The 26,169-nt window shown below is 41.3% G+C and overlaps 1 protein-coding gene across 2 annotated transcripts in view; it reads right to left on the bottom strand.

The window, feature by feature from the left end:
* TBXAS1 (thromboxane A synthase 1) overlaps nucleotides 1-26,169 on the bottom strand; it is a 298,523-nt gene that overhangs the window by 205,973 nt on the left and 66,381 nt on the right. For both annotated transcript variants that reach the window (XM_087723026.1, XM_087723027.1), the window contains one exon: nucleotides 16,894-16,987. In XM_087723026.1, coding sequence (XP_087579152.1) covers nucleotides 16,894-16,987 — 94 coding nt within the window. The remainder of the gene's footprint in view (nucleotides 1-16,893; nucleotides 16,988-26,169) is intronic.

The following is a 26,169-nucleotide window of genomic DNA, read 5'->3' as shown; positions in this document are numbered from 1 at the left end:
CACAATAAAATTGAAATCAGCATAGTACTATAGCCAAGATGTCTAAAATATGCATAGGACCAAACACATACCCTGGCTCTAAACCTGAGGAAAAAGCCAAGTCTTCACACTCTTCTGAAATGCCAATAGGATCAGGGTTATTTGGATCTCAAGTAGAAAGCTATTCCAAAGGGCAGATGTTGCAACAGAGAAAGCAGTGGCTAAGACACTGAGTTTGTCAATCAGAAAAGTCAGCAGTTTAGCGGTTCGAATCCCTAGTACAGGTCTCCTGCGTGAACAGAGGGTTGGCCTAGATGACCTCCAAGGTCCCTTCCAACTGTTACTGTTAAGGCATGTCTCCTGAGTCCTACAGGATGATACTGTTTCACAGAAAGGACTTGGAGCATGCCCATCCTGCCAAATCTGGCAGGGTGGGTACAAACATTGAAGACAAATGATCCTGCAGTTAACTTGGCCTTGTGCAAAGCAACAGGACTCTAAAGATGATTAGCAGCACCTTAAACTGTACAAATCTTAAAGTTGCTGAGGTTGAGAAAAACTGATATAGAGAATTCATATGGCACATTTCAAACCAAGATCATTAATCCCTGCTTGCTGCAGATTGTATATGTTGGTCCATGCAACAGGGGTGCGGGAATAATCCAAAGTTTCCTTTGAGATCCCACTGGATCCAATAGTTATTTGGATAAACAAACTATCCTAACATTGGAACAACTGGGCTGATAAGATAAGATTTCTCTGTCCTTTTTGCTCCCTCCCATCAAATGTTATGCTGAAAGATGAAGAATTAAATTGAACCTGGGGACCTAGATAGAGACATGGGAAATTTTGTAAAGTTTTCCACCCTATCATGTACATGGGATGAAGGGAAGGCTGTAGAGAAAAGGGGACAAAAATATCAGTGCATGAATTCAAGCCTGATCTTAATCTGTTATTTATAGATGGATCATTAATATATGCAATTTAATTTCTGTTCTGATTAGAAATATTGTTTTCCTCCAAGGAATTGCATTCAAATTAGAAATAATCTTTTAAAAATAACTTGCTGAACAGATCCGCCCTTTCTATCACACTGAAAGATTGTTGTTCTCTTATTTCCCCAAAAATGCAATAACTTGATTTAGATCAGTGGTGGGTTTCCATTTTTTTTAAAATTAACGGTTCACACACAAGCGCAACGCTTCTGTGCATGCGCAAAAGTGTCTGGGCGGAGCCTCCCGCCGCTTTCACTATCGGTTCACCTGATCTGGGCCGAACGGGAACAACCCACCTCTGGTTTAGAAATATGATTTCAAATATGAAGTGTGAAGCTTCCTCCCTATGCTTCTACAATGGACCTCACAGAAATTCATAGATTGTGATCTGTTCAATCCTACAGTTTATATTGACTGAATCAATTTTAATTGGTTTGACCATTACTATGAATTCTGACTTCAACAAGTAAGCAATATTACATCAAGCCAAGGGCAAAATAGTAAGAAGTCTCTCTCTTAGACTGCAAAACTAGTTGAATCTATATTCTCTTTTCAACTCCTTTAACTGAAGCTGCCAACGTAAGTTTCCTCTTAATTCTGATTCTGCTGAAACTGTACTCATGTCACTTTGTCAGTTAGAATATTGTTGAAGACCTACTAAGGCTATTCCCAACCCAACCTGACCTACTATGTTATTTTGTTAAAATAGAACATGTTGACTGCCTGCCTGATTAAGTTAAAGATTTTGTGCAAACAATGGCGAGCCAATTTCCTTCTTTTAAGTTACCTTCTAAATTGACTCCGCCATGGACAGCTGAAGTAGATACTATTATGAGTACAAGTTCTGTGCATCAAGGCTTCCCAACACAGTCACACTGGACTCAACACTGTCCAGATTTTGAGCTTTACATGCCAACGCATTGCTCAAACAAAGCTAAAATTGATCTTGGCACCTTATTTTGTTATACATGCCTGGAATAGTTTCAGCAGAGACTCCAAAACTTGGAAGCTTCCATCTTAGACAGAAAACCACATTAGGGATTCTTTGGGGGAAAACATGCAGGTAAATGGAGCATGAAGAGAAAGAGGGAAAACTATACTAATTGAATAATTCACACAAAATGAAATTGTTTTCTTAATTAGACTAGTATACTGTCCCTATTTGCAGCGCCATAGTAGAGTCTACTTTTTTTCCGCCTTGGGGAGCCATTCATAGGGTCAGAATAATTGTTTTATTTCTCCTCCCAGAAATTAAGTGTCATGAAAACAAAATTCTGTATTTAGAGAGGTCACATAGGTGAGAAGAGGGAGCATAAAAAGCAATGATGAAAAATGTAAATATACCTGAATATGGGAATCTATGTGTGTCTTAATTCAACCTATCCAGGATTTTTTATTAAAGTGGTGACCTCTGGTAGAAAGGCAATTCTACCTATGGTCTGTATCACTTCATTATAAACTGCCCTTCAGTCTCCTTGATTATGAAGGCATTTTTCCTATGTTCCACCTGTCAACACTACCTAGGTTAGCATTTATCTTGCTCAAGGGAACCAGCAATTTGAGAAATAACTCACAAAACTCTTTGCAGTATCAATAGAAGCTGGATTTCTCTAACAGAGTGCATACTAGAGAAAATGCATTTGTTTATATTTTATGCATGAGCTCCATAGACTTCTCAGAAACTCAAGACAGCTTACACAAGGATCTTTCTTCATTGTATTTCCACAACCACTCAGTGTGGGAGATTGAGATGAAAGTTATTAGATTGGCCAGAATTGATGGGAAGAGTAATCCAACATATTCTGAAGGTATTGGGTTTGAGAAGTCTGGTGTAAGTGGGTTGGAGGGTTGGAACTGGCAAGGCAAGAAACCAAGAGTTTCAGATCAGACAAAACCATAATCTAAATGTAGTGCCTATGCCCTGAATGAGAGGGAAAGGGACACAACAATCTATTACTGTGAAAGAACAGGAGGAAGAGAGCTAATATTTAAACTCTGGATGCTCACACAAACACATACACACATGGCTATATTCAGGAGTGGCCTGCTATGGGTTCGTCCGGGTTCAAGAGAACCCGTAGTTAACATTATGGCAGGTTCAGAGAACCTCCAAATCCCACCCCTGGCTGGCCCCGCCCCACCCACCCCTTCCCTCCCAGGGGTCTCCACATGGGCCCATTTTGGATGCAAGGTAAATGAAGGGCCCATGCGGAGGCTCGGGGAGGGGGAAAACGGGCCTCCTGGAAGTTCCATTTCCAGCCTCCAGAGGGCCTCCGCCGCCGTGGTGCAGGAGGCAGACTAGGCAATCCTCACCATGGCCACACCCACCCAACAACAAGCAAATAAATTTTTGAAGCCCACCCCTAGCTGTATTCCAAAATTCTGTAGTAGTCAACCTTCTGCATAGATATGATTTCTAGTTTTCAGCCAAGCTTTCATCTACTACGAGTGTTGATTGTTGAATGCATGTTGTGGTTTATTATTTTATTTTTGGTCACTTATTGTTTGTCTCTTGTTACTGCACACCCTTCCCTTTGTGATTGTAAGCCGCCCTGAGTCCCCTCAGGGAGAAGGGCAGCCTATAAGTCTTAATAAAATGTCTCAAAAAAAAAATGTCTCTACTGTGCTGAGAGCTTAGTAAATGTTTTGTGATTAGCTGGTACAAGTGTGGCAGGTTGTGCATCTCAAGAGTTGTGAATCAAGCCATACCTGGGTGATATCCAAAGGCTGAAGATAAACCAATCAGGTTAATATGCTGCAATAATCATGAAAAGTTGCATGAATTATGGATTACTATATGTTTCAAACTATTGAAGTTTTAAAAAAATGAAATCATGGTCCTATTTATTTTAAAGAATAATATTTTTAGAGTTGGAATTAAGAGCAAAGGAAAAGTCACTATGATGCTAGCACCTGTGAGACTTTGAATTTGAGTGAATAATTTGGGGCTTTTGTTAAATGTACTAATTAAGCTGCCAAACAACAGAAACAAAAACTAAACAGACATTACAGAGGAAAAGCACAAATCAAAGTCATACCAGGATTTATTTACTGACCTGGGATTGATGATAATGAATTTAATGGATGTTTTAATTGGATAAAAGAAAAACAAAGGAGTAAAAAGAAGACATGCTCTTAAATTATGAAATAAAACCCTCCCCCAAATTAAACATGAAGGTTACATCAACAATAAAGCAGCAGGTAAGAGAGTGGGAGAGAAAAAAATCCATAAAAAGACAGAGAAGTCATTAAATTTTTAAACAATTAACATTTACAAATGTTTGCCATATATAATCCACAGTTATTACTGTGTAAGTCTAGTTTCACATTATGACACAATCGTATCAAGAGCCGAGGTGGCGCAGCGGTTAAATGCAGCACTGCAGGCTACTTCAGTTGACTGCAGTTCTGCAGTTCGGCTGTTCAAATCTCACCGGCTCAATGTTGACTCAGCCTTCCATCCTTCCGAGGTGGGTAAAATGAGGACCCGGATTGTTGTTGGGGGCAATATGCTGACTCTGTAAACCGCTTAGAGAGGGCTGAAAGCCCTATGAAGCGGTATATAAATCTAACTGCTACTGCTACTACTACTACTATGCTAATGTAACAAACTTAACTCCCAATATCTGCACAATTATTACCACAGTTATTCATATTTGTATGTGTAAAAGTTTTATGGGGTTTCACTAGCTAGCACTATAGTTTTTCAAGGAAAGCTAGAACAGGAAATGGGTGAATTTGTCCATTTAAAAAAAAACGCAATTTGGGAAGATGTTTCATACAGAATCCCAACTTGGCCAGAATCTTGAGCATTCTACATCTATAACAAGTTTGGTATAGTGAGTAAAAGCACCAGGAGAGACAGTGAGTGCTATCCTGTTTTCCCCAAAATAACCCCTCCCCAAAATATTGCAACACAGCAGCTGCCATGAGGTGACCACGCTCGCCACCTCCTGCACCTCAAAAATAATAAGACCTCCCCGAAAATAAGGCTAAGCGTTTATTTTGGGGGGGGGGTGTCAAAAGAAAATAAGACCCTGTCTTTTTTTTCCGGGGAAACACGGGGAGTACTCCTTAGACATGAAGTCAGCTAAATGACCTTGGGACAGTTATTCATTCTCTCAACTCTTAAAAGGAGGCAAATGAAAACTGCTTCTGAAATCTTTCCATGAAATCTACAGGAACTAGACCAGGAGTCAACAGTGATTCAAAGGCCAGAAAACAAAAACCAAAATTATACATTTAGAGCTTGTTCATACAGGGAAGCTACTAAGCATAAACCAATTAAAATGGCTTCCGCAGGCTCACTGAACAGCCATAACGTGGTATAAACGGAAAGTCCTGAATTCATTAAACTATGCATCTATTAGCAATCACAAATATTTCTAAAATCTTGGAGGTCTCGGGACTGCATCCAAAAGGTTGATGTGCAGCTCTAGAGAGCACCGGAAGATTTTTTAATTTGGTGTACAAGAAATGATTCAATTCATATCTGAAGAGTATCAACTGGAGAATCAAATATAGATTTTGCCTTGGTTTTACCTATGGGGTGGGGTAGGGTGATAAAGTCCTAGCACACCTAGCCGAGTATAGCCTTTAAAGTGTTTTTATTCATTTGTTTTATGGTCAGAGATCAAAAGGAAAGTAATAAGACAATGTAAGCCAATAAAACAAGGTGAGAAATTAGCATATTAGAGAACAGAAGGTACTGGCAGACAAGTGCTGCCATTCGGCAGCCAGACCAACAAGCCCTGAGCATAATTCAAACTCAGAGTCTTCTAACTACAATTGCAATTGAACAAAATTTGACAACTTATTTCCTTTTTAATAAATGAAAGGGTCGGCTTGAAATGGAGTTTGTCTGCTCTGTATTAGCAGAACCATTGACAGAGATTTCTAAGACAGTTTCCCTTGTTTGTTTGTTTTAATAGTGTAGCCTTCAACTTGGGAAATGTCTGAACAGAGGAAATACATATGGAGTGTCCATCCAAATATTATTAAAATTAATTCATGAGTAGGTGGCTCATGGCTAAGTCACTGAGCTTGTCGATCAGAAAGGTCGGCACTTCGGTGGTTTGAATCCCTAGTGCAGGTCTCCTGCGTGAGGAGGGTGTTGGAATAGATGACTCCAAGGTCCCTTCCAACTCTGTTACTGTTTACTGTTTAATGCAATTTTAATAATAATTTTAATGCATCTGCTTTTCTCTTTTGAAGTATTTGCCAAAAATATCAGCAATTGTCTTAAACACAGTATAAAGGCCTACATTTAAGCAACTGCTGAAAACAATGTCCAAAAGCAATATAATTATGTCCCTCAACTAAGAGAAAGAAGAAGACCCCCAAAGAGCCATTGCCAACATTAAGCTTAGTGGATAAACAGACTAACCCTGTGATTGTGGACCTATGGCACGTGTGCCACAGGTGGAACACAGAGCCATATTTGGTGGCACGCCAGCCATCAGCTCCGGCATGCATGCACTGGCCACCTGGTTTTTCGCCCTCCCCCGGCTTCAGGAAAGCCTCCAAAGGCTGGAGAGGGCGAAAAACAGCCTCAACGGTCCAACCGGAAGTTCGGGAACGATCTGTTTCTGGCTTCCAGAGGGCCACTAGGGAGAGGCCGTTTTTACTCTTCCCAGGCTTCAGGAAAGCCTCCATGTATGCATGCGCATGGAGGGGGTGGTGTTTCATGCACACATGAACAGGTGGGCGGGGAGGATTTAATTGGTGTGGGCACGTGCGCAATTTTGGCACATTGTAAGGAAAAGGTCTGCCATCACTGGACTAACTTCTTCTGAGCAGTATCCTCAGATGCTCAGGATTTGCCAATGAATTTGTAGACAACCATTAGCTGAAGGCAGTTTAAGAAAGATCTCTGCAGGGCAAGTCTTAATATTCTAAGAAATGGAACTTCCGGTTGTACAAAGCCAGCCTAGTAATGACAACCCCAGCAAAGCCAGAAGCCCCTAACTCAATAGCACCTGTCATAAAAACCCTAATGAAAATAAATTGATACCTATTTGCCCATATGCTGGAGAGCATATGCATAACGCGTTTAGATATCACTAATAAAGTTAAGTCTCAACTAAATTTATTGGCTGACAGATAAAGACTGATCTCCATAGCAAATCAAGGTTGACAGCAATCTTGGCTGTACAATTGCTCCTTGGGAATTTATTTTGTGGGATTTATTTTTTAAGTTGTCCATTATTATTTTTTTTAAAAGGTCTTTTGGCCCTAATGAAATTTCAGAAGCATGATCAAAACAACTCAGAGGCAGCAGGAATCAAGGTGGGGAGGCTATGAATAAAGCAGCAATTTTCTAAGCTGTGCAATCATGACCAAAGAAGGGAATAGAGACTGTTCAAGATAAGATTTAACTTCTGATAATTCTCCCTCTTGAGGAATCATGTGACCATTATTCTATTTCACTATATTGTCTAATGCCAGGCTGTCTTGATAGGCTGAACTGCTTCATGTGTATCACTGGGCATGGGGACACCATTAATTAACTTTTGACATGAGACCATTTTCTGTTCATGCTTTTTCCTAGCCCAACGTCGTTTCCTATTTTGGGGCAACTTCACATAGCTATACTTTCTGATCTCTAGGGACATTAGCAATACTTCCTCTTTTATCACACTTGCTTACAATTCCTTTCCAGTTAACTGATTAAAAAAACAACAACACCCTACTGTATTTTTCAGGCAATTCTCACTTTAAATGAGTAGACACAAAAGATATATAAAGGATTAATCAGTCACCTGCTTAATAAAAGGTTAAAGATTCAAAGGTGGCTGTTTAGGATTCCAGTTCATTATGCATTTTTCTACCAGATTCCATTCCACCGCTCATCCCTATCATTTCCAAATCTCTCCAAGAGTCAGTCCTCAGTCTGTGCCGCTGAGCCTTTCTGCAGCAGAAAGCCACAGGAGTTATTGATGAAGTGATATAAAACCCTGTTGACATAACAATATGTTGGATGGAGTCCCACAGCTATTCAATGTGTTTTGCAGCTAGCAGAAATCCAGTAGGCAGACAACATACTCAGGCTAAACTGCTGATGGATAGCTAATGGCATGTCTACCCTGTCTTTCTTGTACCAACCTTTTCTTCCTATCAATATCACAACCTGGGCTAAAGATTCAGTAGTGATGATCCAGACTGCTCAGATCACGTAAACATCAGTGGTGGGTTTCAAAAATTGTTCGAACCTACTCTGTGGGTGTGGCCTCCTTTGTGGGAGTGGATTGCCGCCCATTTGACCGGATATGAAGATGCCGACGACACTTGTCAGAACCACCTTAAATCACCTCACACACAGCACTGGCATGCATAAGAATATGATGTAAACTTGTTTTTTAAAAGGCATCTTTGGTTTGTGTTAAAACAACTTCAACACACACAATGTTCTGATTGCACCACAAACGCAGAAGTCATCCTTACCTTTCACAGAGGCACTGAGTTTTATAAATATGAGCATGATAGTGTAGAATAATCATACCCAAGGACCAGTGGTGGGTTTCAAAAAAATTTGGAACCTCTTCTGTAGGTGTGGCCTGCTTTCTGGGTCCACTGGTGGAACCTCTTCTAACCGGTTCGGTAGATTTGACGAACCGGTTCTACTGAATAGATGCGAACTGGTAGGAACCCACCTCTGGTAAACATACCCCATCATGCTGCTATAGAAAGTCATCAATGGAAAATTCAAAAGTTAGGTGACATTAACAGTAAGGTATTTTTATACCTTAGCAAGAGATCAGGCTGATAGTCACAACAGATAGCAATAGCCAGCCTAAGAGTTAGAGGAACTGTGAGCAGTGGTGGCGCAGTGGTTAGAGTACAGTATTGCAGACTACTTCTGCTGCCTGCTGGCTGCCTGCAATTTGGCAATTCAAATCTCACCAGGCTCAAGGTTGACTCAGCCTTCCATCCATGGTTAAAATGAGGACCCAGATTGTTGGGTGCAATAGGCTGGCTCTCTAAACGACTTAAGGAGGGCTGTAAAGTGGTATATAAGTCTAAGTGCTATTGCTATTGGTAACTGTAACCCAAAACACATATACATGGAGGGCACCCTGTCTATCCTGTTGTTGTGTGAGATCAACAATAAGACACTCAGCGATGCAGCATAAACCAAAGAAAAAAATCAATGACAACTTTTGCACCTCTTTGTTAAGTCATGGGAACTGGCATCAATAAGAGCAAAGATAAACAGTAATCTCTGCTTACCTTCCTTACAGAATGTGCAAATTGGACCTAAAGGCGAAGATCAAACAAATGGATTTACTGGCAACTCAAGACAAAGAAGAAATTGGATCATTAAGTCAATATTACTCAGGGAACCACCATAACTTGGGGATAGCTCTGATTCCAATTACTACAGGCCATATCTCCCTTACACTATTGTGAGCCAAGTAAGATTTTACAATTTTGGTCCATCTGTGGGGAAAAGTGCACCCTTGGTTAGTTAGATAGCTGAATTAGGGTTAATGAAAATAATACCAATTCAGACTTATCCGTTATCAGTGTAAAAATCTAATAGATACCTTTCACCCTGGCTTCGCTGATAACGGATAAGAGCCTGTGGCCTAATGGCTAAGAAGTCTGCCTAGTATGTAAAAATGCCCAGGTTCAAATCCCAGTAAGGGTATGGCTAGCCTGGGGCATTTGGACTGGCTTTTCCAGCCCCAACTGTTGCCATTATTACCTTCTCCAGCTGGACCTTTAAACAACAAGCCCTTATCTAACCACAATACCAGGACTCTTGGCCTCTCTGGACTGCACCCCCTCATTGAACTTATTGAACTCTTACTAGAACTTTTATCAGACTTACAGAAGAGAAGGTTAAGATTATTAAGACCTTTACATAAGCCTTATGCGTTCTTTGCACATTGCGCAATTTTTAAATTTTTTTTAATTTTTAATTTTTAATTTTAATTGGTATGATGAGTGTATGAGATTGCATGTGATTGAGTGAATGCTCCCACTTTTTACTACCCTATATTGTTGTATTTATGTGTTCTTAATTATCACGTGGGGACTGTCTGAGTGAACGAATGAGTGTGTCTGATTCGGAGGGCCTGTCAGGGAATGCGGGAGCTATAGGTGTGGTTGGGGGGACCACGGACACGGGAGTGGGCCGGAGCATTACGGTCGTAACGGGGAGGGGCAGATATGGCGGGGACTTTAGGGCTGGCCATTACCGGGGAAGGAGGGTTCGCTACGTCACAGAGATCCCTCCTTCCGGCCCTATGAGTCCCACTCCGAGGCCAGATGGCGCGAGTAGTCAGGACCCTGGTCTCCGGCTGTTGTCGCTAAATGCCAGGTCTGTTGTTCACAAGGCTCCCCTCATCCGGGACTTAATTTTAGACGAGGGGGCAGACCTGGCATGTATTACTGAAACCTGGCTGGGCCCGGAGGGAGGAGTCCCCCTCGTAGAGATGTGCCCAGAAGGATTTCAGGTGCTTCATCAGCCGAGAGCTCAGGGAAGGGGTGGGGGTGTGGCTATTGTTATTCGGGAGTCTTTAGTACCTCGTAGGATCCCTGCTCCGGAGCTTGTCGGGTGTGAGTCCCTACTGGTGAAGCTGGACCTCAAGGGTCAAGTGGGCCTGCTGCTAACGTACCTGCCTCCCAACAGCGTTGCAGCAGCCCTCCCCTCGCTCCTCGAGTCGGTAGCCGAGCTGGCAATTGAGTTCCCCAGGCTTATGGTCCTGGGGGATTTCAATTTGCCTATGCTCGGTGAACACTCTGATGGGGCGCAGGAGTTCATGGCCTCCATGACAGCCATGGGCTTGACCCAGATAATTCGGGGCCCAACTCACTCTGCGGGTCACACGCTCGACCTCGTATTTCTTTCGGAGCAGTGGATTTGTGATCTTGGTCTGAGGGGTAATGAGATCATACCCCTGTCGTGGTCAGACCACTGCCTACTGAGGCTTGACTTCCGAAGACCAAACCCCCACTGTAGGGAGGAGGAACCGACCAAGTGGTTCCGCCCCAGGCAACTTATGGACCCTTTGAGGTTCCAGACGGAGCTTGGGGTTATTCCTGATACTCTCGCCCACAGTCCGGTAGAGACTCTGGTTGCTGCCTGGCATTCGGCAGCATCGGAGACTCTCGACCGGATTGCGCCACTACGGCCCCTCCGAGGCGGCGGATCCCGGAGGCCTCCTTGGTTCACCGAGGAGCTCCGGGAGAGGAAGCGCCGGAGGAGACGCCTAGAGCACCAGTGGAGGTCCGATAAATCCGAATCGAACCGAGCACTCTTAACAACCTGCACCAAGGATTACATCAGGGCACTTAGGGCAGCAAAGAGATCTTATATTGCCACCTTGGTTGCGTCCGCCGAGTCCCGTCCAGCCGCCCTGTTTAGGATAACCCATTCCCTCTTAAATAAGAGGGATACGGGGGACCCCTTGCAGGGTAGGGCTGAAGACTATGCCCAGTTCTTGGCGGACAAAGTTGCTCGGTTTCGGTCGGATTTGGACTCCACCTTTGCAGAGCCAGCCGTGACACGAGAGGACGATTTGGTAGACCATCGCTGGGTTGAGTTTCAGGATGTTACCCCCGGGGACGTGGACAAGGCCATGAGGGCTGTGAGTGCCTCCACCTGTGTACTGGACCCGTGTCCCTCCTGGCTGGTTGCTAACAGCAGGGAGGTGACACGGGGCTGGATCCAAGCGGTTATTACCGCCTCGCTTCGGGAGGGGCACTTCCCTGCCGCACTTAAAACGGCGGTGGTGAGACCCCTCCTGAAGAAACCATCTTTGGATCCAGCTGTACTTAACAACTATCGTCCAGTCTCCAACCTCCCCTTTATTGGGAAGGTTGTTGAGAAGGTGGTGGCCTACCAGCTCCAGCGGTCCTTGGAGGAAGCCGACTACCTGGACCCCTTCCAGTCCGTCTTCAGACCTGGTTACAGCACAGAAACCGCTTTGGTCGCATTGACCGATGATCTCTGGAGAGCCAGGGATGGAGGCCACCCCTCCATCTTGGTTCTCCTTGACCTCTTGGCGGCTTTCGATACCATCGACCATGGTATCCTTCTGCGACGACTGCGGGAGGTGGGAGTGGGAGGCACTGTTTTGCAGTGGTTCTCCTCCTACCTCTCGGACAGGTCGCAGTCGGTGTTGGTCGGGGGACAGAGATCGACCATGAGGCCCCTAACATATGGGGTGCCGCAGGGGTCGGTCCTGTCCCCCGTACTATTTAACATCTACATGAAACCGCTGGGCGAGATCATTCGGAGGCACGGGATAAGATACCACCAATATGCGGACGATACGCAGCTGTATCTGTCCGCCCCGTGCCAACTCAATGAAGCGGTGGACGTGATGAACCAGGGACTTGAAGCTGTTAGGGACTGGATGAGGGCTAACAAGCTTGTACTCAACCCAGAAAAGACCGAGTGGCTGTTGTGTTTCCCTCCCAAAAATTTGGCTAGTGTTCCATCACTCAGGCTGGGGGGTCAAATTTTACACCCCTCAGACAGGGTTCGCAACTTGGGAGTCCTCCTGGATCCACAGCTGACCTTTGATCACCACCTGTCGGCTGTGACCAGGGGGGCATTTGCCCAGGTTTGCCTGGTGCGCCAGTTGCGACCCTACCTGAACCGGGAGGCTCTCACAACAGTCACTCGCGCCCTCGTGACTTCTAGGCTGGAATACTGCAATGTGCTCTACATGGGGCTGCCCTTGAAGAGCATCCGGCGGCTTCAGCTAGTCCAGAATGCGGCCGCGCGAGTGATTGTGGGTGCACCTCGGTTCACCCACATAACACCTATCCTCCGCGAGCTGCACTGGCTACCTGTTGATCTCCGTGTGTGCTTCAAGGTGCTTCTTACTACCTACAAAGCCCTTCATGGTAGTGGATCTGTGTACTTGGGAGACCGCCTCCTGCCAATTACCTCCTCTCGACCCATAAGATCGCATAGATTAGGCCTCCTCCGAGTGCCATCTGCCAGCCAGTGCCGGCTGGCAACTACGCGGAGGAGAGCCTTTTCAGTAGCAGCTCCGACCCTCTGGAACGATCTCCCCGTGGAGATTCGTACCCTCACCACCCTTCAGACCTTCCGCACAGCCCTCAAGATCTGGCTATCCCGTCAGGCCTGGGGGTAAGACCATAGTCCGCCCCCACCCGAATGTTGTATGAATGTTGCTTGGTTTTAATTATATATTGTGTTTTTTGTTATTGTATGTCTTCCCCTTCCATACAAGTTGTTAGCCGCCCTGAGTCCCCTCAGGGAAAAGGTCAGCCTATAAATAAACTCAACTGAACTGAAACTCAACTGAGAGCTAAATAGCTTGAAATAGATCTATACTAGTCTCCCTTTATTTATTTATCAGCACAAATAAAAAAACATATATATATATATATATATATATATATATATATATATATATATATATATATATGTGTATGTATGTATGTATGTATGTATGTATGTACGTACGTACGTACACACACACACACACACACACACACACACACACATATATATATTGACATTAATATTAAAGCATAATAACATCCATGTTAAGAAAATACATGTTCTCAAACTGTTAGGGACACTCCCTACTTTACGTGAGTGGAGAGCCGATATGTATGCAAGTAAATATATTTTCCAAAAATTGTTAAGAGATATCTCCAAAAAATTGGCACAAAACTCAGAAAGCTCATTTCAGGAATACTCTGTCCTCAGTATGGATGAGAAACAATGTGTTAAATATTCTAATACAGTTGTCGCCAACGCCTGGTCTATGGACCCGGGCCACCCATGCAAACAAGTGAAGTCCTATCTGTGGGATACAGGCAGCATGCAAAACCACATCTCCTCCAGTCCACGGAAAAATCTCTCCTGCTGCCCAAAAGGTTGTAAGAAACCATTTTGCAAGAAGAAATTGTCCTCCTAATGATGACTAAATTAAACCATTACTATTACACCACTGGGAGGTATTAGCATAGAGTTGTCATCCTGCTTCCCATTTCCAAAGAGCAACATGGTGCTTCCTTGGAAGGATATTTCTGTTACATACTTCATTAACTTCCTGATGGGTAACAGGGCTCTGTGAAGTTTGACCATGACAAAAATCAGAGGGGAAGTTGAATTGTTTATCAAATGAATCTGACAGTACTGGCAGCCAGAGGCCTCTAATACTGTAGGAGGCAAAGAGAACACATGATACTCTTCCAGAAGCTCTGGATGAGGGTGCAGAACTGTGATCAACAGCTTGTAAAATCCATGTGACCAGAAGCAAAAGAAATCTGGTGGAATGTTTGACAGAATCAGACTTACAATAAATTAATTGGGTAATTAAATGCATTTTACCTCAAGGGAAATAAACGATTTAGAGAGAATGTTCTGAGTTCAACTTTTAGGATTACCTGATATCTCCTTACCTTGAAAATCATATTTCACCCAGGAATTTTTAACTTCACAGAACTCATATTATTTTTAGCTAATTAAAATGATTTTGCAGATGACCAGTTGAATGTGCCTTAAGAAATAAAGTCTTCCTGGGCATAGAAATGCTGCTATATAGAAATGCTGAAGAATTAAGATTTGTTTTACATTGTAATGGTAGACTAGCATTCATCTTCAAACCAAACTGACTGAAACGATAATGGAGACATATTCAGAGAGAGAGACAGAGACAGAGACAGAGACACACACACACACACACACACACAGAGAGAGAGAGAGAGAGAGAGAGAGAGAGAGAGAAAGAGAGAGAGAGAGAGAGAAATGCTCAAGGGGGCATGTTGTGACTGCAGCTCCTACAATTCTCTGCTTTGAATTCCATTTTGATGTCACAGCAGAGAAACCTACTTTAGAGCTTACCCGTCCGTATCCAAATTTGGGAGGGGAAGAAAAGAAAACATTAGGATTTGTTTTTCTTCAATGTAAATATCAGGCAGATAGCTAGAAAATACAGTTCCATTCTATTTACTTCTTCACTGTCCAACACTGTTGGTACAAACTTCTCCTCTCCAAGATATAAGCACTAGTAATGTAGTTTGTAAAGTAGGCCAGTGTTTTATTTCCACAACTCTGTCCTATTCTGTGTTTGTTGGTCTTGCTTATCAAAGGGAGTTTAATGTGGGAAAGAGAATGGGTAATGTCTTCTCTCTCTTTTCCCTGCCCCCTCATCCTCCCAGCAGCTATAAAATAGCTCAGCCCAGCCAGAACCAAAAGCTCAACAAAGCTCCCACATCCCTGCCCCCACCAGCTCCCATCTTCCATTCAACCAAAATGGGCCACTCAGGCAGAGCAGTCCAGGAGTTACAAATAGGCCAGACAGGAATAAACAGAGCAAACAAAGAATATCCTGTCCACTCTGAGAAAAGCTCAAGAAAGTGATGTCTCCATTAAAATTCAAGGCAGGGAAGCTGCACGCACCCTGTCAACAGCTTGGCTAATAAAATGAAAAGGAGGACAGGATGGAGGGGAGGCTTATAGAGGAAAAAATAAAAGCTTATGGAGATCTGCTGATAAGCCAAAATTATTACAGCCAATATTTTTACAGTATTATAATTTTACTCATCCGTTGCAACGAAGCAGAGCACAAATTCAAACCACGTGCCCCCATCGCCACCATAAGTCCCATTCACTTTTCAAGTACATCCATTTGGTAGCATTCCCAAGATTATTTCTGGGGCTCAGTGGTTAAACTATGGTTTTCTGAGGCTGTATGAGATGATCCAATGTTTGTTGAGATGATTTAAATAAACAACTAGAAGTAGGAGAGGACAGAATCTCTGGTTTAAGGGGTGGTGTTGAATTTGGGGCCCATCTGAATTGCAAACCTGAGGAGACATCCTACTACCCTTTTATGTTTATCTGATTTGCAAGCTTCTTCCCCAAATGCTGACATTCTAAATGTAAACCAACCACTTCATCTGTTTTGTGCACTTTTGATTAGCACTTGTGTAAAATTAACTGCTGAGGAAGCTTTAAGCAATACTACTTAGAAGTTAATGCTGGTTGCAGGGTTGAAGAGAGAGGCTGTACATATTCCCATTCCTTATCTCTACGTGTATTCACTTCAAAGTTTAAATAGAACCTATGTACATATATCTTTACACGGGTTGAGTCATTTTGCACAACTTCAACAAGTGTAATACATTAGCCTGAACAGAATCCATTTATTTTAGCTGTATGTTTGAGACACAGGATTAGTGTCTTGGTGTGAATTAATGAAGCATGAATAAGAATGGATATAAAGCACTGTCACCAAATAAGCACAAGAGCACTGATGCTAAGAGAAATAAAAGGGAAGGCAGGGAAGTAGATATCTTGTTGAATTATCTCTTCCTGTGAAAGCCATTGGAACAACAGATTATAGATACGCACCTCTACAATTCAGAAATTAGAATAACCTCATTGAAATTCTGACATTCCAGCAAGTTTTTCAGTCTAGTTTACTTGTAGGTAATCAATGTAAACTATAAGATGGTTAAAAGTCAGGATAAATAGGGTTTCCTTTGTAATGTATAAATTCATTCATTCATTCATTCATTTATTCATTCATTTATTACTATATTTCTGTACTATCCTCAGGGACGGGGGCTAAAATGTTTTTTTTACTGTAAGATGAGAAATTAAAATTACTTAAAAGCAAAGGGAGAGGTTTCAGAAGATTAACCAGCCCCAGGGCTTCATGCTCCCTTGGGCTCCTCGCATGAGGCCAAAGGTCTTAACTCCGTTTTAGAAGTCCAAAAGAGTGGGGGCCTGTCTCACCTCCAAGGGAAGAATATTCCCTAGGGTGCGGGTGACAGCAGAGAAGGATCTTTTCCTAGATCCTACCAGTTGGAATTCTTTAACTCACAGGGTCTCCAACATACCTTTCCTGCCTGACCAAATGGAATGTGCTGATGGGACAAAGGTGTCCAAATTGCTATCATTCGAAAGATTTCTTACCTCATGAAAATATAGCAGATTTCCAATGAAAGGCAAAGGTGGAGGATGACGGACTCCCACTTTAGCAAGCCTGGAGAACGAAGAGGTGATGTGCCTGGATTTTTAAAAAAAAGTGAAAAAGTTTTCACAGAGTTTTCAGAGTTGGAGAATAAGGCTCAGAATTCAGGTGAGAGGATAGTGTGAAGCTCAAATGGCACAGCAGTCATAACAAATACCCACAGCCACTTGCAGTGCAAGATGGGATAGGAACCTTTCGTGACATTTTTATTCTCGAATTTGTTATCGCTTTACTTCAGAAAGGCTGTTGATTCAAGTTCTAGATCAGGGGTGTCAAACTCATGTCATGACAACATCACAATGAAATCACATGACATATCTGGATTTTTTCCTTTTCCCTAAATTGGGTGTGGGTGTTTGCCATTGTGTGACGCATCCAGACTGTGGACCGGGAGTTTAACAGCCCTGCTCTAGATATATGAAATAAAATCAGATTCACAGACTTCAATAGTCTTAGATCACCCCAATACTAATAATGGCCTTGATGGATACTTTCTATCATACAACATTGTGAGATTCAATCCTATTGATCCTACTAGATCAGCCATCTGGTGTCTTGCTGAATAATTCTGATTATGGCCTTTGCGGGCCACGCAAGCTGTAGATTTATGGAAATTATCGTCTAACACAGCTGGAGAATGCTACACAGAGAACATCATTTTAGATGCCTTCAATACGACTCAACAAGATCTGATGTTTATTTATGGAATTGTTTGCTTGCTTTCCAATATTTCTATCTATTGCTGGCAAAGACACCTCAGGAGACAGTAATGGGGAAAATTCACTACTCTTTTTCCTTCATGGTATCATAGGAAATTCTGCTTTATATAATATAATGTTTTTCCTAGTACCATTAAAGCAGAGACAGGCAATCTGGTGGGAGAACAAGAGCTATTCTGTGACAGGACACACAAACACACACACAAACACACACACAGAGTGAGCCAATGTCGGCTGGCGACTCCCCGGGGGAGAGCCTTCTCTGTTGCAGCTCCGGCCCTCTGGAATGAGCTCCCTATTGAGATCCGGATCCTTACTACTCTCCCGGCCTTCCGCAAAGCCACCAAGTCCTGGCTGTTCCAGCAGGCTGGGGGGAGCTGAGAAGCATCTACCTCCACGGAAATTGTGAATGTTGGTTTTGTTTTTAATATGTTGTCTTTGTCTTGTTCCCCCCTTTCCCTTGTCTTTTGTGAGCCGCCCGGAGTCCTCCGGGAGTGGGCGGCATACAAGACAAATAAATAAATAAATAAATAAATAAATAAATAAATAAATAAATAAATAAATAAATAAATAAATAAATAAATAAATAAATAAATAAATAGGTGATTTACAGTGAAAATGGGATTTCAAGGATGGTTCCTTATGGTTGGTTTTTTTCTTTTTTACAAAGGGTAAGCCTTTTTGTGGGAGGAGATAGCTAGGCCTGAAAGAAAGCTTGCACATCTTTTAATATTTAGCTTTTCTCTGCCCACTACTCTGAAGGGAAAAAAAAACACCCTTCTTTTTATCAAAGGCAGAATTTCTGGGTGTTCATGATCACAACAATGAAGGCCAAAAATGGACTGTCATTTCCTATAAATACTTTCATACGATTATTTTTCTTCAATTTTGTGAGGAAGCAGAAACAAGTGATGTCTGGTACACCAATCAGATGATGATGGTTTTCCCATCATTGCTAAGTTTCAGGTTCTTCTAGTAGTTTTCTCATAGAATGGAGTTATTGCTCTACAACTCTTTCTGTTAGCTCACATTATCAGAAAACTATTCAACAGGTGTAAGAAATAATAGGTCAGCCAAAGACTTCAAAGCTGCTGGTAGCCCTACAAGCTTTGTGTAGGGTACTATAGATACCATGCGAAGGTCACCAAGAAATTGCCATTTTTAATGTGACAGAAATTAAATACAGAAATTAAATTGCTATTAAATACAATAGATGCAAATTTGAGGGGTTAATCAATCAGCAATCAATTATTTAATCAATAATCAATCCACCAGTGAACTCCAACTTCTCTTTCTCTTTTTCTTTGCATCCTCCTCCTCCTCATCTTCATATCTTCCAAGCTCTGCAGAGCTGGATCAGCTACATGCAACATTCAACGTTGTACAGCTGCACCAGATCTGCTTTGACCACCGCTACTGTTCAGATATTAATCCAAATTAAAACATAGTTGGAAGATGAAATATGGAATTTTGCATTAGCGGATGAATAAGTGTTGAATAAGGCAGGTTGTAGTGCTTGCAAATCCCCATCAACTGGATTTCAAGACGTTTTTATATTACAGAACATATGTAAGCAGTAGTACTTTTGAACTTTAAGAAACCACTTAGTAGATCCTAGCTAAATATGTATCCTGATGACAATAAATATCAATCAATGTTAGTATCCTAAAAGAGCAAACTCATCAGGGATAATTTTGTTATTTTACTGAAGCTAGGGACACATATGATTTTACACATTATTTGTCTTAAACATGTTGTAGAGATCAATACATCCATAATGGTAGATATAAACCATGGTTTATAAGCCTTATTATGGGATAGCAATAGCAATAGCAATAGCAATAGCAGTAGACTTATATACCGCTTCATAGGCCTTTCAGGCCTCTCTAAGCGGTTTACAGAGAGTCAGCATATTGCCCCCAACAATCTGGGTCCTCATTTTACCCACCTCGGAAGGATGGAAGGCTGAGTCAACCCTGAGCCGGTGAGATTTGAACCGCTGACCTGCTGATCTAGCAGTAGCCTGCAGTGCTGCATTTAACCACTGCGCCACCTTGGCTAGCACAGAATGTGAGATTAGCCTCTGTTTACGACCCTTCTTTCTTTTGGTCTTCCAGTTGACAATGACAGAAATGTTACTTTTCCATAAATCAGGATGCAATGGATTATGAATCACTCTGTTTCTGTTTCAAATTTACCAGTCAACAGTAATATGTGGCAAAATCTGGGACAAATGTTTCACCAAAGCTACAAAGTGGCCTTATTTGGCAAAATGGATGATATTATATAATGCAGGAAGGAAAATGCAGCAAGTCTACTACTACTTTATTTTATTTTTTATTTTATTTAAAAAATGGGCAGATAAATATTTTGAAAAGATAATATTTGGGCAAATTGAAACAAAAAAAACATGTAAGTTGTATATAAAAGAAGGACTTTTCTAATGGTCTGCCTTAAGAGATGTTACATTCCTCCTGTTTTTTTAGAAATAGAAATTTTACAAAAAGTAACAATATGGTACAAGTTGCAATTCTGAAATTGACCAACTTTAAATTGATTTGATATCTCCAGGTATCACAGCTCAATTCCCCAAATGAAATGTCTTAATCACGTGTGCAGAAGGAACATAACATACAATTTTTCCTTGATGAGTTCTGGATATGTACTTTCTTTTGCTTCGTATGCTCTTAACTCAGGCAGAAGCACAGAAAATTCATGATGGCTCCAAAATGTGATATTTTTAAAGAACGTTTCAATGCAATTTCAACCAAGCAGCAGAAAATTTCATAACACTTTTTCATCATATAATTGCATGTCTTAATTATATAATTTGATGTCTTAATTGCATAATTAAAAGGACATGATGTTTCAGCATAATTAGACATCTTAATTATTATGCAAGATCATATGCTAGCATTGCGATCCCCTTTGCAAATGTAAAACAAGTGCTTCCAGATATAACTTCAGCCATTTTGAGATGTCAATAGGATGAATGAATTTTGATCTGAATACATTGAGACACATGAGAAGCCGATGGAAGCATCTGCCCTATTGTGCCATTAATATTATTCGCAATAGAATTAGTAAAATGAGCCACCAACTCTTCCACCTTTTAGAAACAGCATAGAGGTATCCCTTGTTAGTTATTTGAGATATGGTTACAGTCTCAATAAAACTATCTGACTTCTCAAAGATTCATAAGAGAATTGTGCTCGTATGCTGTCTGTCACACACTCAAGCATCCAGCCCTTTGGTACTCCATATGCTCACATATTTCACAGTTGACAAGTCAATATACACCAGTCTGTTTTATATACTGGGCAAAAAAAAAAAAGATGATACGAGCTATAGTAGTGAATAATAATGTGCAGTGTGCAAGAAGAAAATGGCTCAGACTGATGAAATCTAAACAAAGAGAAATAGACTTCTAGAAATTGCAATGTCTATTTGTAATCCGTGACTTACAACCACAATTGAGCCCAACATTTCTGTTGCTAAGTGAGACATTTGTTAAGAGAATTTTGCCCATTTTGCGACCATTCATGCCAAAGTTGTTAAGGGAATCTGCAGTTGTTAAATAAGTAACATGCGACGTGGATCTGGTTTTCCCATTGACTTTGCTTGTCAGAAGATCACAAAAGAAGATCACATGACCCCAGGACACAACGACCATAAAGGTGAGTCAGTTCCCAAGCATATAAATTCTGATCACGTGATCATAGGGATGGGATGCCGCAACAGTCATAAGTTTGAAAAATAGTCACAGCAGTCACTTTTTTCACAGCCATTGTAACCCTGAATGGTCATTAAATGAATCGTTGTAAGTCAAGGACTAGCTATAATCGATAAAGGAGGGCTCTATGCTCACCCAGTGTGAAGTTTCTGTCAGACAGTCATTGGGCATGTAAGATCTGTAGATCTAATTCTGAAAAGAGTTGTATTATATGTAGGCATCTTCAACACTATTCTTAGTTTCTCTTGACTAGCGAAGTATAAGTATAATCTTTATTGTCGTTGTACTTAAATACAACGAAATTGGTTTTAACCTCACTAGTACAAAATTGTAACAGAAATGAAAAAAGAAAGAAAAAGAAAAAAACTAGTGTGTGAATGGAGTGATTGTGGTTGTATTTAAAAGTCTCACAGCCCAAGGATAGAAACTATTTTTAAACCTGGCTATTGTTCGGCTGGCTATGCTTCGATGTCTTCTGGCCGATGGTAGAAGTGCGAAGAGACACTGACCAGGGTGTGAATCATCTGTGAGTATCTTCCTTACTCTGCTAAAGCAGCGAGACCTGGCGATGTCATCCAGTAGTGTTAGAGGGCAACCAATGGTTTCTTGTGCCGAATTGATCACTCTCTGTAGTGCCTTCGTGTCCATAGCTGTTAAACCAGCATACCATACTGTAATACAATATGTGAGGACACTTTCTATGCTGGACCAATAGAAAGAGGTCATCAGCCGTTGTTCCACCTGATTTTTTCACAGGACTCTAAGGAAATGAAGTCTCTGTTGGGCCTTTCCAATCACCAGAGACGTGTTGTTTTTCCAGGTGTGATCTTGACTAAGGAGCTGAATCTCTAAGATGGCAGAATTTGGAATATTGTTCAGGCTTAATCTTATGTTGAAATCCCTGACTATAACACTATAAGCAGACAGGGAGCATAGCCCAAGACCATTAATGTGGGTTTTCCACTTTTGACCAGGTTTCTACGATCCAAGATCAAGGTAATATTATGTGGCATATAAACATTTACCAGAAACAAATTCTAGTGACTGACTGAAATATGGATGTTCAGATCTGCACAAAATTGTGTCCCGTTCCAAGGGCTGCTAGAAGACACAAGCATTCATCACTCTCAATATGCAAATCACTAGCTCCAGTCTCCTGAAATAAAACTATTTTTAACTGTGTTATACTGTATAACTTGTAAATGCAGGTTCTCTTGTTCTGAGTTCTCATACAGCTATTTCTAGGAGAGCAGTAACAATAATTCAGGAAATATTATAAGCAAGGATGGGTTCCTGTACCGGTTGGTACGGGTTCGCTTCATTGCTCGTGCATGCGCTGTTGACTGTAAATTGTTCTGTGCATGTGCAGAAACAGGCTGGCAACGGCAGAAGAAACTGGGGAAGCAGTTCGGGGGCGTGGCCATGCTGGGTGTGATTCAGGCCAAATTACCACTATCGGTTCGCCCGAACCAGTGTGAACCGAAAAAAACCCACCTCTGATTAAAAGTAAACTGGATTTTTTAGGAACAGAAAAGGTAGGAACTGATACACTATGCCAGGCCTTGAGTCTAGGCATGGGGAAACTATAAAAATATCTAAGATTCTGCCAACAACAACAGAATCCGGCACCTTTGAAAAACAATTGGATTCTTCCAGATCTTCGCTCTGCAATAATTTTGACAAAAATTAATAATTTACCAGGCACATAAAGTGATACCTTGGTACTCATCCTTAATTGGTTCCAAGAGGCGCAAGGAGTACCAAAAATGATGAGTACCAAACAATTTTCCCCCTTAAAGTGTGAGTTGCTAGGTAACCAACACCAATAGATTCTAGCTTGTATTGAGTACCAAACAAACGATGAGTATCAGGACAAAATGTTCATGTCAAAATGTGTTGAGTACCAAATTCAATGAGTTTCAAAGCAGTTGAGTACCAAGATAGCACTGTATAGTTCAATAAATCAAAAGAAATTATGAATAGAATCAATCTTGGTGCAGCAAAGGATGAACAGGGATTTATATCCTTTTATTTCACATACTGGGCAGAAAATTCAGATACAATTGAAATAAGATAAATAGCCTGTTAATGGATGATTTGCTGTTTACTGAAAGCAAATGTTAACTGCTTTTCTAGAACTCACTTCCGCTTTTATTAAGGGATTAAAAATAGACTAAAGCAAATCAAAGAGTTGCTCAAGACAGATCAGTACCCATTTTTTAAAAGCAGTATCATGCACGTTGTAAACCAATTTACAGAGTCACTTTATAGAGGAAATGGGCATCATAAAAAATTAATTATATAAAATTAGTTTGGAGTCAGATGACTCAAATGGGTCTAAATAAATGGTTGTTTGAATCAGTGGCCACCTGAGTACTTTTGATTATGAAATTGCCTGGCCCTTTTACCCTACTCTCAAAGTATTATTAATCACATTTACTTGACCACACATCTCACAGAAATGACCCAACTCAATCAATCAGAATAGAGCTGGGAGGGGCCTTGGAGGCCTTCTAGTCCAACCCCCTATACCATTTCAGATAGGTGTCTGTCCAACTCTTCATTAAAAACTCCAGTGATGAAGCACCTACAACTTTTGAAGGCAAGCTTTTCCACTGGTTAATTGTCCTCACTGTTAAAGTTCTTTCTTAATTCAAGAGCCGAGGTGGCACAGTGGTTAGGGTGCAGTACTGCAGGCCACTTCAGCTGACTGTTATCTGCAGTTCAGCGGTTCAAATCTCACCGGCTCAAGGTTGACTCAGCCTTCCATCCTTCCGAGGTGGGTGAAATGAGGACCCAGACTGTGGGGGCAATATGCTGACTCTGTAAACCGCTTAGAGAGGGCTGAAAGCCCTATGAAGCGGTATATAAGTCTAACTGCTATTGCTATTGCTATGCTTCCCTCCTTTATTAGTTTTCATCCATTGTTTCTTATTTTGCCTTCTGGTGTTTGGAAAATTAGTTGACCCCCCCCCCCTTCTTTGTGGCAGTATTCAAATATTGGAATATTGCTACCATGTCCCCTCTAGTCCTTTTCTCTAGACTGGCCATACGCAATTCCTGCAACCATTCTTCATATGTTTTCATCTCCAGGTCCTTAATTATCTTAGTTGCTCTTCTTCACACTTTTTCCAAAGTGGCAACATCTTTTTTGTAAAGTGGTGAGCAAAAACTGGATGTATTCAGGTGGGGTCTTATTGAGGATTTATAAAGTGGTACCTGCTGCCTCATGTTTAAGTTAACATCCACTAGGACTACAAGGACTATAAAAACCTCCAGTGATGGAGAACCTACAACTTTTGAAGGCAAGCTGTTCCACTGGTTAATTGTCCTCACTGTTAAGTTCTTCCTTAATTCCAGGTTGCTTCTCTCCTTGATTAGTTTCCATCCATTGTTTCTTGTCTTGCTGTTACTGTTTTGAGTCAGATTTCACCTAATTGGTACTTGTATTTTTGGTTGTTCCTGCCTAGGTGTAAAATCTTGCTTTTCTCCACATTAAATTTCATATTGTTGAATAGGGCCCATTGTTCAAGTCTGTCAAGAACTTTTTAGATCCTAAGCTTGTCTTCTGGGATATTGTCTATTCCTGCCAGTTTAGTGTCATCTGCAAACGTGATGAGTTCTCCTTATATTTCCTCTTCTAAGTCATTTATGAAGATATTGAAGAGGACTCATATAATTCACATAAACTCACATAAGAGTTAAACTCACATAAGACTTTGGGCAAGATCCCCATATCTCGTGAGATTTTTTTTTGTGAGACCATATTGTTAAGTTTTGATATGAGAATTTCAAGAGGTCCACTGAAGTGGATGATGATGATGATGATGATGATGATGATGATGATGCACGAATTGAAGATAAACAGCAAGAAAAAATCACAAAATACTGGGACTTGCAAATTGAGGTTGAGCGATTGTGGAAAAAGAAATCATGTCTTCTCCCAATTGTAACTGGAGCCCTTGGAGCAATACCTAAAGGGCTACCTCGCTATTTGAAAATTCTAAATTTATCTGACTTGAACATTCTGACTCTACAAAAAAACACCCTACTTGGAACAACTTATATCCTCCGACGGTAGCTCAACAGTTCCTAGTTTCTTGGTTAGGACTTGAACTGTTGAGCTACCAACCAGCCCCAAAGGCTGTGAATCTCACCAAGGATTAACCACATAACAACAACAACAACAACAACAACAACAATAATAATAATAAACCAGTATTTCTCCAGGAATTAGATATATATTTAGCAGATATCAGCTAATGCAGGAAACAAATGACTACAATCCATTCAAAAGAAAAAGATTTTACAAACATATTTCAAATTAGAATTACACAAAATGAGCAACTTCGAGCTAACTCCCAGCTATTTTTCTTTTATAACATCAATTTGATTTTCAAATATGCAACTTATTGGAGAATAGTGATTTCTGGAAGTCAGCCACTGTTTTTCACTCTGAAGACATAATTCTGCATCTTCTCCAACAACACCATTTATGTTATCTGTATAGTAAGAGCCTTCTCTAACTTGGCTGCTCCAGATTTACACCAGCCCTGTTCTCTCTCACACTAAACAACTGACAGAACATGACATGTAAACTGCTTATCTAAAACTTGATTGAGAATGCCAGAAACTATTGCTATTGCTTCCTCATTTTGGGCCCATATTTAAACACAGTTCAGCTTTACATCAATCTGACAATGGGGGAAAAAGCTATTCTGGCATTTCTCAAAAAAAAATGACATAAGCTTAAATCTCTATGATGC

This window comes from Thamnophis sirtalis, unplaced genomic scaffold (assembly GCF_051295495.1).
Source record: "Thamnophis sirtalis isolate CommonGarterSnake01/CBP01778 unplaced genomic scaffold, rThaSir2_p1.2 scaffold_9, whole genome shotgun sequence".
Taxonomy (NCBI): Eukaryota; Metazoa; Chordata; class Lepidosauria; order Squamata; family Natricidae; genus Thamnophis; species Thamnophis sirtalis.
Note: the sequence above shows the minus strand (reverse complement) of the source record. Positions and strands in the feature narration are given on the sequence as shown.